Source organism: Watersipora subatra, chromosome 7, assembly GCF_963576615.1.
Source record: "Watersipora subatra chromosome 7, tzWatSuba1.1, whole genome shotgun sequence".
Taxonomy (NCBI): Eukaryota; Metazoa; Bryozoa; class Gymnolaemata; order Cheilostomatida; family Watersiporidae; genus Watersipora; species Watersipora subatra.
The window spans coordinates 501,048-522,483 of NC_088714.1; the positions used below are offsets into that span (position 1 = coordinate 501,048).

The 21,436-nt window shown below is 40.2% G+C and overlaps 1 protein-coding gene and 1 pseudogene across 2 annotated transcripts; both read left to right on the top strand.

Moving 5' to 3' along the window:
* Positions 1-53: 53 nt before the first annotated feature.
* LOC137399527 (chorion peroxidase-like) lies at positions 54-6,156 on the top strand. 2 transcript variants are annotated; one of them, XM_068085681.1, is made up of 20 exons: positions 54-99; positions 246-288; positions 437-453; positions 652-680; positions 870-1,014; positions 1,276-1,331; positions 1,443-1,625; positions 1,787-1,966; positions 2,169-2,387; positions 2,586-2,816; positions 2,923-3,030; positions 3,296-3,416; positions 3,628-3,767; positions 3,895-3,965; positions 4,091-4,185; positions 4,426-4,550; positions 4,665-4,796; positions 5,037-5,136; positions 5,251-5,375; positions 5,488-6,156. In XM_068085681.1, the coding sequence occupies exons 1-20, from the start codon at positions 71-73 to the stop codon at positions 5,637-5,639; spliced, it is 2,301 nt and encodes a 766-aa protein (XP_067941782.1). In that variant the 5' UTR covers positions 54-70; the 3' UTR covers positions 5,640-6,156. The 2 variants fall into 2 exon arrangements, with proteins under 2 accessions (XP_067941782.1, XP_067941781.1); XM_068085680.1 differs by having other exon boundaries at positions 2,923-3,026; positions 3,274-3,416.
* A 5,104-nt stretch (positions 6,157-11,260) lies between these two features.
* LOC137399529 (chorion peroxidase-like) lies at positions 11,261-16,889 on the top strand (annotated as a pseudogene).
* The last annotated feature ends 4,547 nt before the right edge of the window (positions 16,890-21,436 follow it).

The following is a 21,436-nucleotide window of genomic DNA, read 5'->3' on the forward strand; positions in this document are numbered from 1 at the left end:
GTATAAAAGCAAGGAGCCATACAGCTGATGACATTATCAAATAGACACACCAAGTAACACACAAGCAAAAATGGGATCTCTAAAATATTTTTTCCATTCGTAAGTACCATCTCTGAGACAGTCTAGAGAGATCAGTTATAAATAATGTCTACTTCTGTTATTAATTATCACATGTGAATACATTTTAGTATCTTCATTCTGTGTTATGGTGAGATGGTGGTTACATCTGCTGCACTTTGTTGTAGGTTACTAATAGCAGAAGTACTTCTACTGACTCTGAACATACAGGTAGGTCCAGATTTCAAATTCTATTGACTCTGCTGCGGCCTCAACTATAATTTACCACTTCCATGTCATAAACACATATCCATCTGTCCTATATACTTATATATTGGCTACCTATTATAGTATAAACCTATTGGTATATGTTTTGTAGGTCACAATATCACAAGGGTATGTATACTTTGGAGAACCATATTACTCTAATCAACTGGTATCAACGTTATGAGAGGTTTCGGGTTGCATGATGATTCTCAGTGTAAATACCTGTAGATGACACTTTGGTGAAGGTGCTACATTGCTGCTGATGCTGCCGTGTATGGTAGGGACTATCATCATTACTATTAGTCATAGTTCTTCTGTGTTTTGTAGAACATCAGATGGAGAACGTAACATTACAGGTAAGCAGTGATTCTTTCTTTTCCTACTATCAACAAATACAATATCAATTTTATCATGCGCTGCCGTATAAGAATAGCTGCCGGTTCAGCAGAATCTTAGCATTTTTAACTAAATATTCAGTTAGATTAATTGGTTAGCAAATTGTCAACCCGAGTCTATCCATTTGCATTCATATTATTTGTTGACAGCTGAGATGATTGAGAGAGAACGAGCTGAGAAAAGATTCAGCAATACGATATTTAGCCGTAGCACCGGAAATGAGTTCATCGACAATTCAAATGCCTCTTCGTCAGCACAAACAGATGCTGCCATACTAAGGAGCATCGTTGATCAGTGAGTGCATTTCTTTATATCCATGACGTTCATAGGGGTCTTCAGTGAGATGATCAGAGAGGTGTTCATAGAGGTGTTCATAGATCTTCCTAGAGGTCTTCATAGAGTTATTCAGAGTGGTCTTCATAGAAGTGTTCGGTATATAGAAATAGAGTGGTGTTGGTTATAAGCCTTCAGAACATTCAACATCAACTGGTTTCGAATCTGTTTGGCTGTCTCTGACTCTTTGGTAAAGAAGGTACAACTTTTATATTCTTGTAGGACTGGAATCAATGTAACAACAAGTTTTGATGCTAATGGCAATCCAGTTGATCCAGGTGAGTCTTTCACTCAAAAAACTAAAATTATTCTTATGTTAATAAACTGAAGTTTATGATCGAAATACCTCCTAAGCAAGATCTAAACCCTCTGACAACATTTATTTACAGAAGTAATGCAGGTGTCAGCCGAGCTACGTACATCTTGTGAATATGACCAAGCCAACTCACTGCCTTGCAGCAGTGGCTATAGAGAGCCAACAGCGAGATGTACAAATAGGCAAGAAGGCAGAAAAACATGGGGAATGTCTGGAACTCCATACACCAGAATTCTACCCGCTGCTTACCAAGATGGTACGTACCATTTTCCTTCTTAACTAAAGTTTCTTTTTAACTTTGATATTATTAGAATGTTAGGCTATTTGAATTAGTTATATATTGTAAGTTTACCTTTTTATGATTGGGCAATTTTCTACCCAATCAAACTGTTCAATGTCTACCGTACAATTTTTCAGGTGTCAGTGATCTTCGTAAACTCGAACACTTTTCCCGACAACCTCTGGCTTCCCCAAGAACAATCTCGACAACAGTAACTACCACTGAATTAATTCTGGACTTTGAGGGGTTCAATGCTGAGATCATGCAGTGGGGTCAATTCACAGCCCACGAGTTCACTCATCTCTCTGAAGTAGAACGTAAGTTTGACTCGTTGTGTGAAATATATAGAAAGCTTACAATCATAGTAGGTTAAGATCAATTTCAATGTTTTGAGTAAACTTGTCTTAACATTTTGTGTGACTTACTTTCAACGCATAATCTGCTGATTAGTAGATACATAACTGGAAACATGAAGCTTGTTGCATTACTGAGGAGCAAAATATTTTATCACAATTTTAGAAGAAACCGAGTGCTGCCCTGATCACATATTCGCGTCAAGAAATGGAACCACAGTGCAGCCGACAGAAGAAGACTTGGAGGCTATCAGACAGGAGTTAAAGGAAACTAAAAAAGATGTATGCATGCAAGTGGAGACAAAGAATGACACTCACTACGGAGGGTATCTTTGTATGACTCAACGACGCTCTAGCCCCGCCCCTTTGCACGACTGCTCTTTAGGTATGTCCATTTTACAACTCGTGGCCTTGAACTTTCATAGCATTCTCTCAGTGAAAGTTTCCTGAATTACGCGAATAATAAGCTTCATTTCTGTAGCTCAGAACTTACTTCTAGGTAGAGGGACAGAGGCAAACCTGATTTTCCTTGAGTTTATCGTTCAAATTGGTTGTATATCAACATGCGTGGTGCTTGTTACAGGTCCAAGACAGCAGATGAACAGTATTACTCATGTCTTCGACGCATCTGCCATCTATGGCAGTTCTCAAGAGGAGCTAGACAGTCTCAGAGATTCTACAGGTGGAAAAATGAAAACCCAGACTGTTAATGGTACAATACTACCCCCACCAGATAATAGCAGGTGTCCTGTGGCACGAAAGGCTGCTAACAAATGTCCATTTCTTGGAGGAGATACAAGGATTAATACGACTCGTGAGTACTTGTTATAACACTACTAACTTGCTGAAATACTCTTCTCACCTGAAGCTAGTTCTGTGATATTTAACCATGTAAACTATATATTTAAATTCTCTTACAGCCAACCTGGTCTCAACTCATACGGCCTTCCTTGTCAAGCACAACCAGATAGCCGAGAGACTGAGCAGCATCAACCCTCACTGGGACCATGAACGTCTCTTCCAGGTTAGTTACTAGCAGCTTCTGACAACCTTATTTGATGTACATTCGATATGTAATCATTAACTCAGCAACAATGCTACAAATATTGATGTCTTTGTGGGGCAACTTAATAATTTTTGGTTCAGTAAACGCATGTCTTATGTTTGTCTAGGAATATGTTTGTCTCATATTCCTAAAATATATATTCCTAAAATATATATTTTAGGAATATGAGTAAGCAATTCCTAAAATAAGTTAAACTTTTCTACAGGAAACGAGGAAGATTATATCAGGTATCCAAAGCAGCACACACTACTATGAATATCTTCCACTCATCATTGGCAATGAGACAATAAGCAAGTACGAGTTGAACAACTACACAGGATTTGACCATGAAGTCAACCCTTCCTCACTGTAAGTGTCATTCTAAATGTACTCTCAGTTACTTCTACTTAGTTCAGGAGGGGCACTTCATCACCACCCTCAATGACCTACATGTAGGGTCCTCAGGCTATAACTACTTGCTTGCTTAATAAAGCTCTTTAAATTGTTCAGTTCCAAATCAGATCCTATGTGACACAATACATATGAGTTTATAACAGAATGACATTGCCTTTGCTTACAGGAATGAGTTGGCACACGCAGCTTTCAGATTCGGACATTCGACAGTAGGTGGCAGGTTCTCCGTTCTCAAAGATGATGGTTCAGAAGACTTCTTAGACCTTACACAGAACTTCAACAATCCTGATCTTCTCTATGATGGAGGTGAGATCTCATACTGACTGACATATTTATCAACTAGTAGATGCGGATGGCACTACAGGAAGTTGATAGTGATAGCTAATTATACCGCTTAATTTATCCCTTCTAATAATAGTCATTCATGTTACAGGTTACCAGCAGTGTCTTAAAGGTCTACAGAAAGATGTACCATGGTTGGTTGACAGGAACTACCCAGTAGCAGTGAGTATTTTCTTTATAGACATCTAGTACCTCTATTTATGTCAAGTTCATTGCAATCAGCTGTCTATTGCCATACAATGGTTGCGACCTCGTCCAAACCTGACAGTTTGCTCTTGAATATTTAGATGAGAGACACCCTGTTTGCTGTCAAAAAGGATATCGTTTCATTGAACATCAACAGAGGAAGAGATCATGGTTTTCCCCCTTACGTGGCATACAGGTATGGTAGAGCTCAGTGGTGTTTCTCTCAATACCAATAGTCTGTTTATTCATAAATGTCTCTATTACCATCTCAACCAACACCTTGACCTCTCTTTTTACTTCATATTGAGACAGAGCTATAAAATAATAGATGTAAATATTTAGATAATAAACAAGTAGAATATAAGAATTCACTATACTGCTAAGTCGATAGACAAGATACTCCTTCTATACATGACATTGTCTTATTTTATTATAGACGTCACTATGGGCTGAGTATTCCACGAACATTTGAAGATCTCAAGGACACACACCCTGAAGAAGTTGTAGAGGCCCTACGTAAAGTTTATACAACTGTCACTGATGTAGAACTCTATATCGGAGGTAAATAACTACATCATTCACTTATTCGGCTGTAAAGTCATCACTGAGTATGACCAGTGGTCCATTTTATTGGCTTTGGTTCAGAATAATCATAAAGTTTTAACTAACTTTTAGGTATCACAGAAAAGCCACTCACCGGAGCTTCTGTCGGAGAACTCTTTGCCAATATCATAGGTGATGGATTTGCCAGAATTAGGAATGGAGACAGACTCTTTTTTGAAAGCCCAGAGAGCGGCCTCACTCAAGGTAAATATATTCACCTCTAGTTTCTCCTCAGTTTTTAGTTTTGATATTATCACTTTAGATTTGTCCTCTCATTGTTCACAAAATTCAAAAAATGTGAGCTAGATTATACAACTATTGGAGATGAAAAGTACAAGTTTACATAGAAAGGTGATGACTAACTTTGCTCTAGAGTAACTGAGTCTAACCATCCTAAGTCTTCTGATATTTACTGCTCTCACGGCTCTCCTTTTTCTCTTGCAGCTCAAATAGACAGCATCAAGGGATACAAATACAACAAGTTCTTATGTGACATCGGAGGCATGGCTAACATAAGCAGCAACGCTTTCATCATCGCTGGACGGTGAGTCGATTTTATCTTTTAAAATGCTGTCGAGAATGTTGACATCATAGCATACAGCCTGTGAGCCACAATACTCTATGCAGTCATTTTTATTGTTGTTTGTTTGAATTACAGAAAAGGAGCGACTACAGTTGAATGTGACAGCCTTCCAGAACTTGACTTGGAGCTCTGGAGAGAAAACACTCAGTCACCCCCTCAGTGCAATTGGAGGGTTACTAACGAAGGACCCTGTTGCTTTGGTAGGTTACTGTCTCACTTACCCACAAATCTTCTGCTGAATTTGCAACACGAGAAACCATTCTGTTTTCTACCAAATAAACAGAGTCTAACTGGACATGATCCGTTTTGTAGGCAGCCAAACTTTGACAAGAACCTGTGAAGGAGATGTCGGTTGCCTCTGTGAAGGCTCTGATACCATCGAGGAACCATGCACTTGTGTCACGCCTGACTGTGTGAAGAGTTTATGGCGCAGATGTTTAAGCAAGCTGAGAGAGAGATGGTAGAGAGACCAGAATATTCATGCTAATCCATCTACTGCCTTCCGTGCCATCATCTTGTACCTTATATACAATTTTTTACTGCAGTAAAAGTTTGTTGAACTAAAGGTTTTATTTTTTTAGAATACGCAAAGTTACTTAGTGTAGACAAATAGAAATAATTTTGTATAAGAGAATCGTACCTAGGCCAACCGCAATGCCACCATTTCTTAACTCAGTTGTATCTCATTGCTCAAAAAAGACATTTCTTTCCCATACAAATCATAGGTGATTGATATTTGAGTGCTTTATATCTCTATGACCAAATCTAGCAGAATATATTTTTACACATCATTATGTCTATTGTAAGTTGTTCACTTACCCTCTCATTCATGTTCATAATTATTTATTACCTGTTTATAAAGCAATTATATATTATTGTTTTATTGTTTTTGGCTCAAGACCTCATCCTGTGATTTTATCAGTAATATGTTTCTTGTACCAACGATGATAGGTCATCAATAAACTATAATATTACTCTAAAGTCTCCTGACCCGAGCTTGTTTACCATTCATATAATCATCTTATTATCTAACTAGGCTCTTGTGTAGAACATAGTTGGTTCATCACATGGGTACGGCAGCATTGTCAGCATGTTATCACTGATCACTACAGACTCTCCTTTGCTGATACCAACTCTGTATGCTATAGAGAATATACTAATTGCACCAATTAATATGTAGTTAGGAGGATCAATTATATTCATTCATAACCTGTTATTGATTCTAGCTAAATTTTTTTACACTTGCTCAACACCTACAACATTTTAAACCAGCACAAATTGTTACATCATCAAATTCTAATCATAATAAAGGGCAATAAGAGTACATTATTTATAGGTCATGAACTCTGCACAAATCGGTGATGTTAAAGTTCTTGTTGAAATAGCCCATTCACTCGTACCAACAGAAGCTGCCTTTCTTAAGATTAGGAAGTTGTTGCCAGTTCTGATTACCAGACTGTAACCGCTGCCCGCTGCTTTCTTCAAATATAAGTTTTGTAGAAAGTCAGCAGTTCAATACTGATGCTAAAGCTGCTTACTTACAATTTTGCTACTTAACTTCTGTTTTTAATTGAGTTGTTAGATTATTTTAGGCCGAAGACTCGTGGACTTGTTAATAATGACATTGATAAGAGATGATAACTCATAAACCTCTACCAATTTTATTTTAGAGTTAGTTGAGATTTATGATTTATGATCTCTTATGATTTCTGATATAATTCTGGATGCTGAAACTAGCATCCAGAATGATATCATCATACTCCCTATTTCGCTGTCAGTGTAAATATTGCAAAATATACAACCATAAATATAGAAGGCACCCAGACGATACCTAAAGTGAGTGAGGATGTTAAATTTGCTACTTATTGTAACTAGTGACCAATTGAGTTGTTACTTTGTGTTTACGCAGATCCTTAGGGAGACTAATGAAAGACTTAAAAAGTAAATTAACCAAAATGGTTTCACTAAAACTAGAATTAGGAGTCGCTGATTATAAAGTGATCCTACTAACATGTGTAGAACTTAGAACATTGTCAGCAGATCTTCCATAGACCTCTGAATTGTGTGATCTGACAATTTTAGTAGGCTGTTTAGTTTCGAATGAGCTCACATATTCTTTTTTGTGTTGACATAAAAGATTCATTTTCCAGTTTGTAAGTTATTGTAATTGTCAATATTAAAGAGATATGATTTGACTAAATCTGTTTGTAAACATTGAACTCTGTTTTCCCTTTGACAGGAAGTCTTAAAATTCTGATACAATGTTTCTTCACAAGCTCATCAAACAATTTCTCTTTCAATGCACTTTCCAACACCAGTTCCTCAACCACTACTCCAACTAACTCTACTGACACTGCAAGGTCCAGTCCCATGTGACGTTTCCGAGACTACGGGAATAACAACTTCAGGACATACGCACTAGCACTACCCGACACACCGACTAATGATACTATGACAAACATTAGGATCAACTTGATAAATACTTGGAATGAAGGGACTCAAGCTGACTCAAATACTTGTAACTATACACAGACTTTGACTCTAGTAATAGACAAGATGACCCAGACTCCGTACATGACACCGACTCTTTGGGACTTGACCCTGCAGCTCCTACATGCCTGTTTTACTTCATTCCTAACATTTCTACTGCATTAAATATAACTACTGTTTATTCCCACAACTAGTTTGGTTTCCGTCTATCTAATCACCAAGTGCTGTTTTTGATTATAAAACTGACGGTTATCTACCTCAGAGTGTTAAATTCAAGCAAGAAATAACATCGAAAAGAAGCAGTTTGGGTTAAAACCAAATTTTTCAAAGAAATTGCTTTAGCATGTAAGCATGTAACATGTAGTATTTAAGAAATATCACAATTTTTAATGAAAAGTTCATAAAGTTATCTTGAAGGTTTTGTAAGCATAAGAACTTTGGTAGAACCTCCAAGTGCTAATATAACTAGTAGCATAAGAGGGCAGTTGGTACCGTAAGCCTCAGATATGTCAGGTTTTTTGCGGGGAGGGCAGGTACAATCCCATTAGTTCATTGGAAAATTTAGCTAAGTTTAACTGCGCATTAGTCTGAGTATCTTAAAACTAACCTTTTTGCGGAGCAGTAGTCAAGACTTTAGGTTGCAGTCTTGACTACTGGTCAGCAAAAAATGATAAACCATAAGACCCAGGTAACCATAAGAGCCAGGTAAACCATAACAACCAGGTAAACCATTACAGCCATATAGTAAAACTAGCAAGAAAGAAGTACTATCATAAAGGAAAGGCTGTTATGGAAAAAATAAGTAAGGAATGATATAATAGGACATGAATATTGCAACAGATCAGGTGATACGAGTAAAAAGAGCAGGTATCATTGTGAACGATAGCACACATAGACATTCAAGGCTAGAGGTATAGCTCTATAGTGTGGCCGAGGAACAGTGATGGGAAAGATGTAAATATTGGATGAGAGAACTGAGAAAGCAGTGAAGACATTCTGTAGAAGAATTGTTTATAGCATTAGGACCATGGTGGTTTTAGGGGTCGCGCACTGCATAGATTAGGGATTAAAAAGCATTGATTGCAACAGCACGAATACCAAAGCAAGCACCTCCGTTACCAATCTAATTCCAGTTATGTAAACGCTGAAATAATAATATTGCAATAATATTAATGTGTTGTTGAAGTTGGCATTTCTTGGAAGAGCAAGTATGTGAGGAGGGTTTTGAGTATGATTAATTCAGTCGAAATTGACAGTTATTGTAGTTTTTAGTTTGATAGTGTCACAGCCATGAAATTAAGTAATAGAAATTGGATTTCTAATAAATGTGAGGTTGCAACTGCCGAGGTGAATAGAAATATAATAGAGATATCTGAGCTCTTTATCGGTCATGTCTTTAGGCATCCCTTTTTTATCTTTTCTCATGTTGAAGTTGAGGCTTACAGAAGGCGTCGCGCGACCACCGGTCTACTATAGCGCCCCGTGGGAACTGTTTGTTGGCTCAGTGTAGCGCTTCCACACTGGCCCACCCAGGTGTGACCACTCTATGGACTGGCCCACCCAGGTGTCACCACTCTATGGACTGGCACACTCAGGTGTCACCACTCTATGGACTGGCCCACTCAGATGTCACCACTCTATGGACTGGCCCACCCAGGTGTCACCACTCTATGGACTGGCCCACTCAGATGTCACCACTCTATGGACTGGCACACTCAGGTGTCACTACACTATGGACTGGCACACTCAGGTGTCACCACTTTATGGACTGGCCCACCCAGGTGACACCACTCTATGGACTGGCACACTCAGGTGTCACCACTCTGTGGACTGGCACACTCAGGTGTCACCACTCTATGGACTGGCCCACTCAGATGTCACCACTCTATGGACTGGCCCACCCAGGTGTCACCACTCTATGGACTGGCACACTCAGGTGTCACCACTCTATGGACTGGCACATTCAGGTGTCACTACACTATGAACTGGCCCACTCAGATGTCACCACTCTATGGACTAGCACACTCAGGTGTCACCACTCTATGGACTGGCACACTCAGGTATCACCACTCTATGGACTGGCACATTCAGGTGTCACTACACTATGAACTGGCACACTCAGGTGTCACCACTCTATAGACTGGTCCACTCAGATGTCACCACTCTATGGACTGGCACACTCAGGTGTCACTACACTATGGACTGGCACACTCAGGTGTCACTATACTATGTAAACTCAGTATTTATTATTTTCAACTGACTCTTATTATAAACACTCTCTACTACCTTTTTCTCCTACTTATCTTCCTCCATATTCATATCTGACACTGTTTTTATATTCCTAATATTCTGAAACTCTCTAATATATAGTCTGAGTTAGTGAATACAAAGGTTTTTTTACAGTTTACCAAAAATTTGTTTGTTTTATTAAGTTTCAGCAATTAAGCCGAAATCAAGTTAAATTTTACTATTTTGTAAGTCTGACATTGCTAGTATTTTAGTAAAGAAATTAATTTACCAAAATTACCAACTCGATGTAAGGTTACAATAGCCTGTGTTTCCAGAGACAGCTCTGTCTTGTTTAATAATTGGAAACATATACATGTATAACATGATTGCTATTATTAGCTTAAATGAGCCAATAAGATAAGTATAAAATTCTAGAAATGACAATAGCCAGCAGGTGTCACAATTGACACAAGCCAGCATGTGTTCCTAGTAAAACTAAAGATCTACTGAGTGCTATGACAGGTAAACTTACATATGGCGAAAGTAAATATTATGTGAAAACCTGTTTTTTTGAAGAACAGTTTATCGAGCTCTTACCTGCATTGATTAGGATGCTTTCCTAGTCTCTACCTGCGTCACTTCCTCTAACTGTATACACACCGGCTTGGAAATTCCTACTTGTTCTCCTTTCATATTTAAATGTTAAACTAGGAGTGCTGACCTAAGGGGTGACATCAGACGCCACACAAAGAAAGGGATGCCTGCGTATTTTCAGCCAGTTTGTAATCCTGAGCCAGCTAGCACAGGAATAGCGTCAGTCACACTTTTGCAATGGTGAACTTTGTCATGTTTTTAAAAAGCTCCTTGAAATCCTGATTAATGATGTCCTATATAGTTTGTCTAGCAACATGTAGTTGGAGTTCTTCCACCTGTCATAGAAGAGATAGGATAAGGATGATTAATGTAAAATATAGGGGTGGATTGAGTCATATTTTTGCTAGAAGACTACCAATTTAACAGAATCTACTCGTGTCTATTATATATTAACAACTCCTACATCAACAGGCTTACATCCACCCCTTTTTCACTCATCACACACTCTATTATAAAAGCAAGGAGCCATACAGCTGACGACATTATTAAATAGACACACCAAGTAACAAGCAAGCAAAAATGGGATCTCTAAAATATTTTTTCCATTCGTAAGTACCATCTCTGAGACAGTCTAGAGAGATCAGTTATAAATAATGTCTACTTCTGTTCTCAATTAACACATGTGAATACATTTTAGTATCTAAATTCTGTGTTATGGTAAGATGGTGGTTACATCTGCTACACTTTGTTGTAGGTTACTAATAGCAGAAGTACTTATACTGACTCTAAACATACAGGTAGGTCAAGAGGTCAAATTTTATTAACTTTGCTGCCTCAACTATAATTTACCTATTCCATGTCATAAACACGTATCATCCATCTGTCCTATATACTTATATATTTGTTACCCATAGTATAAACCTATTGGTATATGTTTTGTAGGTCACAATATCACAAGGGTATGTATACTTTGGAGAGCCATATTACTCTAATCAACTGGTATCAACGTTATGAGAGGTTTCGGTTGCATGATGATTCTCAGTGTAAATACCTGTAAATGAAACTCTGGTGAAGGTGCTACATTACTGCTGACGCTGCCGTGCATGGTAGTTAGAGACTATCATTAATACTATTAGTCATAGTTCTTCTGTATTTTGTAGAACATCAGATGGAGAACGTAACATTACAGGTAAGCACTGGTTCTTTTTTTCCTACTATCAACCAGTACAATATCAATTTTATCATACGCTGCCGTATAAGAATAGCTGCCAGTTCAGCAGAATCTTAGCATTTTTAACTAAATATTCATTAAGATTAACTGGTTAGCAAATTGTCAACCCGAGTCTAGCTACCCATTTGCATTCATATTATTTGTTGACAGCTGAGATGATTGAGAGAGAACGAGCTGAGAAAAGGTTCAGCAATACGATATTTAGCCGTAGCACCGGAAATGAGTTCATCGACAATTCAAATGCTTCTTTGGCAGCACAAACAGATGCTGCCATACTAAGGAGCATCGTTGATCAGTGAGTACATTTCTTTATATCCATGACAACGGCGTTCATAGAGATGTTCAGTGAGATGGTCAGAGTGGTGTTCATAGAAGGATCTTCATAGAGGTCTTCATAGAGTTAATCAGAGTGGTCTTCATAGAAGTGTTTGGTATATAGAAATAGAATGGTGTTGGTTATAAGCCTTCAGAACATTCAGCATCAACTGATTTCGAATCTGTTTGGCTGTCTCTGACTCTTTGGTAAAGAAAGTACAACTTTATATTCTTGTAGGACTGGAATCAACGTAACAACAAGTTTTGATGCTGATGGCAATCCAGTTGATCCAGGTGAGTCTTTCACTCTAAAAGCTAAAATTATTCTTATGTTAATAAACTGAAGTTTAGGATCAAAATACCTCCTAAGCAGAATCTAAACCCTCTGACAACGTTTATTTACAGAAGTAATGCAGGTGTCAGCCGAGCTACGTACATCTTGTGAATATGACCAAGCCAACTCTCTGCCTTGCAGCAGTGGCTATAGAGAGCCAACAGCGAGATGTACAAATAGGCAAGAAGGCAGGAAAACATGGGGAATGTCTGGAACTCCATACACCAGAATTCTACCCGCTGCTTACCAAGATGGTACGTACCATTCTCCTTCTTAGCTAAAGTCTATTTTTAACTTTGATGTTATTAAATATTAACCTATTTGAATTAGTCATATATTGTAAGTTTACCTTTCTATGATTGGGCAATTTTCTACCCAATCAAACTGCTCAATGTCTATCGTACAATTTTTCAGGTGTCACGGATCTCCGTACACTCGAACACTTTTCCCGACAACCTCTGGCTTCTCCAAGAACAATCTCAACAACAGTAACTACCACTGAGTTAATTCTGGACTTTGAGGGGTTCAATGCTGAGATCATGCAGTGGGGTCAATTCACAGCCCACGAGTTCACTCATCTCTCTGGAGTAGAACGTAAGTTTCACTCGTTGCTTAAAATATACATGTATAAAAAGCTTACAATCATCGTAGGTTAAGATAAATTGCAATGTTTTGAGCAAATTTGTCTTAACATTTTGTGTGACTTACTCTCGACGCATCACCTGCTGATTAATAGATACATAACTGTAAACATGAAGCTTGTTACATTACTGAAGAACAAAATATTTTATCACAATTTTAGAAGAAACCGAGTGCTGCCCTGATCATATATTCGCGTCAAGAAATGGAACTGCAGTGCAGCCGACAGAAGAAGACTTGGAGGCTATCAGACAGGAGTTAAAGGAAACTAAAAAAGATGTATGCATGCAGGTGGAGACAAAGAATGACACTCACTACGGAGGATATCTTTGAATGACTCAACGACGCTCTAGCCCCGCCCCTTTGCACGACTGCTCTTTAGGTACGTCCTCTTTACAACTCATGGCCTTGAACTTTCATAACATTCTCTCAGTGAAAGTTTCCTGAATAAAGCGAATAATAAGCTTCATTACTGTAGCTCAGGAGTAACTTGTGGATGGGGGGGGTGAGAGGCAAACCTGATTTTCCTTGAGTTTATCATTCAAACTGGTTGTATATCAACATGTATGGTGCTTTTTACAGGTCCAAGACAGCAGATGAACAGCATTACTCATGTCTTCGATGCATCTGCCATCTACGGCAGCTCTCAAGAGGAGCTAGACAGTCTCAGAGATTCTACAGGTGGAAAAATGAAAACCCAAACAGTTAATGGTACAGTACTACCCCCACCAGATAATAGCAGGTGTCCTGTGGCACGACAGGCTGCTAACAAGTGTCCATTTCTTGGAGGAGATACAAGGATAAATACGACTCGTGAGTACTTGTTATAACGCTACTAACTTGCTGAAATACTCTTTTCACCTAAAGCTAGTTTTGTGATATTTAACCGTGTAAACTATATATTTAAATTCTCTTACAGCCAACCTGGTCTCAACTCATACGGCCTTCCTTGTCCAGCACAACCAGATAGCCGAGAGGCTGAGCATCATCAACCCTCACTGGGACCATGAACGTCTTTTCCAGGTTAGTTACTAGCAGCTTCTGACAACCTTATTTGATGTACATTCGATGTGTAATCATTAACTCGCAACAATGCTACAGATATTGATGTCTATGTGGGGCAACTTAACAACTGATTCAGTAAACGCATGTCTTATGTTTGTCTCCGTGTGAGTAATCAAGTCCTAAAATAAGTTAAACCTTTCTACAGGAAACGAGGATGATTATATCAGGTATCCAAAGCAGCACACACTACTATGAGTATCTTCCACTCATCATTGGCAATGAGACAATAAGCAAGTACGAGTTGAACAACTACACAGGATTTGACCATGAAGTCAACCCTTCCTCACTGTAAGTGTCACTCTAAATGTACTCTCAGTTACTTCTACTTAGTTCAGGAGGGGCACTGCATCACCACCCCCAATGACCTACATGTAGGGTCCTCAGGCTATAACTACTTGCTTGCTTAATAAAACTCTCTAATTCATTCAGTTCCAAATCAGATCCTATATGACACAATACATATGAGTTTATAACAGTATGACATTGCTTTTGCTTTCAGGAATGAGTTGGCACATGCAGCTTTCAGATTCGGACATTCGACAGTAGGTGGCAGATTTTCCGTTCTCAAAGATGATGGTTCAGAAGACTTCTTAGACCTTACACAGAACTTCAACAATCCTGATCTTCTCTATGATGGAGGTGAGATCTCATACTGACTGACATATTTATCAACTAGTAGATGCGGATGGCACTACAGGAAGTTGATAGTGATAGCTGATTATACTGCTTAATTTATCCCTTCTAATAATAGTCATTCATGTTACAGGTTACCAGCAGTGTCTTAAAGGTCTACAGAAAGATGTACCATGGTTGGTTGACAGGAACTACCCAGTAGCAGTGAGTATTTTCTTTATAGACATCTAGTACCACTATTTATGTCAAGTTCATTGCAATCAGCTGTCTATTGCCATACAATGGTTGCGACCTCGTCCAAACCTGACAATTTTGCTTTTGGATATTTAGATGAGAGACACCCTGTTCGCTGTCAAAAAGGATATCGTTTCATTGAACATCAACAGAGGAAGAGATCATGGTTTTCCTCCTTACGTGGCATACAGGTATGGTAGAGCTCAGTGGTGTTTCTCTCAATACCAATAGTCTGTTTATTCATAAATGTCTCTATTACCATCTCAACCAACACCTTGACCTCTCTTTTTACTTCATATTGAGACAGAGCTATAAAATAATAGATGTAAATATTTAGATAATAAACAAGTAGAATATAAGAATTCACTATACTGCTGAGTCGATAGACAAGATACTCCTTCTATACATGACATTGTCTTATTTTATTATAGACGTCACTACGGGCTGAGTATTCCACGAACATTTGAAGATCTCAAGGACACACACCCTGAAGAAGTTGTAGAGGCCCTACGTAAAGTTTATACAACTGTCACTGATGTAGAACTCTATATCGGAGGTAAATAACTACATCATTCACTTATTCGGCTGTAAAGTCATCACTGAGTATGACCAGTGGTCCATTTTATTGGCTTTGGTTCAGAATAATCATAAAGTTTTAACTAACTTTTAGGTATCACAGAGAAGCCACTCACCGGAGCTTCTGTCGGAGAACTCTTTGCCAATATCATAGGTGATGGATTTGCCAGAATTAGGAATGGAGACAGACTCTTTTTTGAAAGCCCAGAGAGCGGCCTCACTCAAGGTAAATATATTCACCTCTAGTTTCTCCTCAGTTTTTAGTTTTGATATTATCACTTTAGATTTGTCCTCTCATTGTTCACAAAATTCAAAAAATCGAGGTAAATTTGGCAACTATGGAAGATGAAGAGTACAAGTTTACATAGAAAGGTGATGGCTAACTTTGCTCTAGAGGTTTATTTTATTATAATGCCTCTGGTATTAACTGCTCTCATGGCTCTCCTTTTTCTCTTACAGCTCAGATAGACAGCATCAAGGGATACAAATACAACAAGTTCTTATGTGATATCGGAGGCATGGCTAACATAAGCAGCAACGCTTTCATCATCGCTGGACGGTGAGTTGAATTTATCTTTTAAAATGCTGTCGAGAATGTTGACATCATAGCATACAGCCTGTGAGCCACAATACTCTATGCAGTCATTTTTATTGTTGTTTGTTTGAATTACAGAAAAGGAGCGACTACAGTTGAATGTGACAGCTTTCCAGAACTTGACTTGGAGCTCTGGAGAGAAAACACTCAGTCACCCCCTCAGTGCAGTTGGAGGGTTACTAACGAAGGACCCTGTTGCTTTGGTAGGTTACCGTCTCACTTACCCACAAATCTTCTGCTGAATTTGCAACACGAGAAACCATTCTGTTTTCTACCTGATAAACAGAGTCTAATTGGACATGATCCATTTTGTAGGCAGCCAAACTTTGACAAGAACCTGTGAAGGAGATGTCGGTTGCCTCTGTGAAGGCTCTGATACCATCGAGGAACCATGCACTTGTGTCACTCCTGACTGTGTGAAGAGTTTATGGCGCAGATGTTTAAGCAAGCTGAGAGAGAGGTGGTAGAGAGGCCAGAATAATCATGTTAATTCATCTACTGCCTTCCGTGCCATCATCTTGTAACTTATATACAATTTTTTACTGCAGTAAAAGTTTGTTGAACTAAAGGTTTTATTTTTTTAGAATACGCAAAGTTACTTAGTGTAGACAAATAGAAATAATTTTGTATAAGAGAATCGTACCTAGGCCAACCGCAATGCCACCATTTCTTAACTCAGTTGTATCTCATTGCTCAAAAAAGACATTTCTTTCCCATACAAATCATAGGTGATTGATATTTGAGTGCTTTAAATCTCTATAACCAAATCTAGCAGAATATATTTTTACACATCATTATGTCTATTGTAAGTTGTTCACTTACCCTCTCATTCATGTTCATAATTATTTATTACCTGTTTATAAAGCAATTATATATTATTGTTTTATTTTTTTTGTTTCAAGACCTCATCCTGTGATTTTATCAGTAATATGTTTCTTGTACCAACGATGATAGGTCATCAATAAACTATAATATTACTCTAAAGTCTCCTGACCCGAGCTTGTTTACCATTCATATAATCATCTTATTATCTAACTAGGCTCTTGTGTAGAACATAGTTGGTTCATCACATGGGTACGGCAGCATTGTCAGCATGTTATCACTGATCACCACAGACTCTCCTTTGCTGATACCAACTCTGTATGCTATAGAGAATATACTAATTGCGCCAATTAATATGTAGTTAGGAGGATCAATTATATTCATTCATAACCTGTTATTGATTCTAGCTAAAATTTTTCACACTTGCTCAACACCTACAACATTTTAAACCAGCACAAATTGTTACATCATCAAATTCTAATCATAATGAAGGGCAGTAAGAGTACATTATTTATAGGTCATGAACTCTGCACAAATCGGTGATGTTAAAGTTCTTGTTGAAATAGCCCATTCACTCGTAACAACAGAAGCTGCCTTTCTTAAGATTAGGAAGTTGTTGCCAGTTCTGATTACCAGACTGTAACCGCTGCCCGCTGCTTTCTTCAAATATAAGTTTTGTAGAAAGTCAGCAGTTCAATACTGATGCTAAAGCTGCTTACTTACAATTTTGCTACTTAACTTCTGTTTTTAATTGAGTTTTCGAATTGAGAGATTAATTATTCGCGTCAAGAAATGGAACTGCAGTGCAGCCGACAGAAGAAGACTTGGAGGCTATCAGACAAGAGTTAAAGGAAACTAAAAAAGATGTATGCATGCAAGTGGAGACAAAGAATGACACTCACTACGGAGAGTATCTTTGTATGACTCAACGACGTTCTAGCCCCGCCCCTTTGCATGACTGCTCTCTAGGTATGTCCATTTTACAACTCGTGGCCTTGAACTTTCATAGCATTCTCTCAGTGAAAGTTTCCTGAATAAAGCGAATAATAAGCTTCATTACTGTAGCTCAGGAGTAACTTGTGGGTGGGGGGAAAGAGGCAAACCTGATTTTCCTCAAGTTTATCATTCAAACTGGTTGTATAGTAACATGTGTGGTGCTTGTTACAGGTCCAAGACAACAGATGAACAGCATTACTCATGTCTTCGATGCATCTGCCATCTACGGCAGCTCTCAAAAGGAGCTAGACAGTCTCAGAGATTCTGCAGGTGGGAAAATGAAAACCCAAACTGTTAATGGTACAGTACTAGCTCCACCAGATAATAGCAGGTGTCCTGTGGCACGACAGGCTGCTAACAAGTGTCCATTTCTTGGAGGAGATACAAGGATTAATACAACTCGTGAGTACTTGTTATAACGCTACTAACTTGCTGAAATACTCTTTTCACCTAAAGCTAGTTCTGTGATATTTAACCATGTAAACTATTGTAAAGGATCTGACTCCGGTAGCTGAGTCAGCTTTACGTCCTAACAAGGGAGTCGCAACCTGGGCTACTGGCTGACCTTGTCCGAGGCCTGATTGACCTGCCTGTGGCGGTCAAGTCAGTCCAAGACAAGAATCTAGTAGTCAGGCTTGCTCTGAAACCAAACCCCCGGCCTGCCTCTGGATCTCTATCCCAGGCTAGTCTGGATCCACTAATGGCTGGTCTTAAGACTGGATCTCTAGTGCCATGGCACACCTGATCGAGTCTAGACAAGGCCGTGGATCGCCTCCTAGCCTTCTTAGAGTCACCCTGGCAGTTCCGTCTGTTGGTTGCACTGAGTCTGCTTATACAATCGGTGAGCCAACCAGGCAGGCGTCAATAGAAGCAGTTCGTATGAGTATATAGCAGTTTATTATCGATATCTTTAATACAAGTATGCACAAGTATGAGTGGAATCAAGCACACCTCTGCCTGCCTACCGCGCTGGCTTATATAGCCAGCGCCTATCGTTTAACTCCGCCTACTGATCTATTTATAGCACAAAGGAATTGCCAGATACAACATGATGGTTATGTAACAAAAAGGCAGTTCAGTAATACAAGGGCAGTTCAGTTATATAATAAAAAGGCAGTTCAGTAATACAAGGGCAGTTCAGTTATATAATAAAAGGGCAGTTCAGTAATACAAGGGCAGTTCAGTGATACAGTTATATAATAATAAAAAGGCAGTTCAAGCATGCAATAAGGGAAGTTCGAGAGGTTCGGTTAAACGACAGTGCGGATATATATGTGAGTGCAGTAATTAGTACACAGGCATGTCCCGGTCCTCCACACTCTCCCCCCCAATTGTTCGGCCAGGGGTGAACAATTAAGTGAACTCAGTGGAAACGCCGCGCTTGTGTTCTCAACCTCTGAGCTTCTACCCGGCATTCCTCGGCCATCCGGATATAACGTCGGTATTGGTCCTCTTCTCTTCCCGCTCTACGGTTGTACTCTTCTCGCCGGGCCCGTGTGTTCTCGATGGCCCTGGTTACCCTGTTGCTGGTAGGTTCCTTGGTCTTGCCATCGGCTTCGGTGTATACCCCAGCGATGTCGTCCGCATTGATGTGGATCTCCAGGGCAGTCTCGCTTTCTCCCGCTATCTCTGTCCCAGCTCCCTTAGGCGGTATGTTTATTTCCGGATTGATGAGTCTTGCTTCCTTCCGTTTTACTCTTGGGATTACGTACCCTCGAGACAAAGGCCTTTGGACCCGCTCCTCTCTTCCTTCGGTGGCTCGGCATCGGTTTAAATGGACGCGGAGGTCGGCTGGTCCGTCTCTCCTGTTGTCCTGGAGGGTCTCCGGTTCAGTACACCCCCTTTCTTCTGGTGACTCTGTCCTGGGTCGTTTTTGCCCCATCCCTCTACCTCGTACCCACCCGTTCCCATCCTTTATGGGAAGGCAGGTTCCAAACGGGGGGTACTCTGTCCATTTCATGTATGTACAAAAATCGGTGTACCACTCCTGATCTACTTGGTATACAATAGTAGGGTGTAGTCCGGAATCCTTGGCTTTCTTTTGATGCTTGTATATACTAAAGAATGATGATGAGTTTTTCTGACATTTGCACCAGTAGCGCCAAAAGTGTTGCCGAATATGTCTCCTTACTACCCTACCGTCCTTGTTTTTGAAACCACAGAGTCTGCACTCTCCCTTCTGGCGGTCTTCCTCGGCCTCCATCTTTGCGTAGGAAGTGGGGGAGTACCAGATATCCTCGGCTACTCCGTCGAGGGTTTCTCGGCTTTTTCTTCTCTCGGGCGGTCCGTTCACTTTTTTCTGATCGATCGGAATCGTTGTTAGTTTTATCGAGCAGGCTTGTACTGGTCCTGGTCGCGGTTGAGTATTCAGTCGGCGCCTCTGGCTAGTCTCTAGCGGAGGGCCACCCTGGAGTGGTTTACCTCTGCTCCTGACTTGGGAACTCTGGCCCTCAGAAGTTTGCCTGGCCTGTTTTGGCTTGGCTTTGTCCTGGGGCGCCCTGTTCCCTATCATTTGCACCATCCTGGTAGTGGTTATCGCCGGTTCTACTGGCCTCGCTCCCTTATAGGCAATGGGTGCGATATTTTCCTTGGTTATACTATTCCCAGGTAGTTTTACCTGATCGACGTCTTGGTTTCCTGCCGTTATCTCAGTTCCTTCCAAGATCTCGTCCAATTCTGTTAATAATACCTGCAGTTCTGGATCCCCGATGGCGTTGGTTTCATCTGGAGTTGGTCTCATATTCGTGATATAGGTTTGTGGAGAGAGCTGGTTCTTCGTTAGTGCGCAACGGTTGAAGTGACTGGAGGCTGTCTCAGTTTCATAAGATGGCCGCTTTCCGGTCCTACCGTGCTCTCGTTCCTGAATTTGTCTGTCCGCTTCTGCCTCCTTGAGAGGTCCCAACCGGTGGGGGGGTTGTCTGACCGGCCTGGCACCCTCCATCAGAGGTATGCTGTGGGCGATTCGGTCGGTCCTTCCTACGTCGCCATCATACTTGCTAAACACGTCCTGGTACCTGGTCAGAAGATGGGCCAGGCTCTGCTTCTCTCCTTTGTGCCGGCATCCTGGGAGGGCCTGCTGATATAGCTCAACCAGGTGACCCGGAACGGCTTCCCCCGTCCTTACAGTGGCACACCCCACTCCTGATTCGTCGAGGCTCCCGTGTTCCGGCCCAGACCAGAGATCCGTCTGTATGTCCTCTTCTTCCACAGCCGTGTATGAGCCAATGACGTGTCCGGCGCCCAACTCTATCGGTTGACGTCCGGGGTTCAGGCATCGTATGGTGACATCACCACCCTCTCCAGGCCTGTTCAGGCTGCATGCCACGGGTAGATGTGGATCAGAGCCCTCTATCAAGCCCATCGGCACGTAATTTCTGGCGGAGATCTTCCCCGTCACTCTTACCTCTGACAAGGGAGGGATAGTAACTTTCTTCCAGGCGTGAACGTTGGACACCATTATCCTCCCGTATTTGTCGGTGCAAGTAAGTTGCCTATTCCCTAGGGAAAT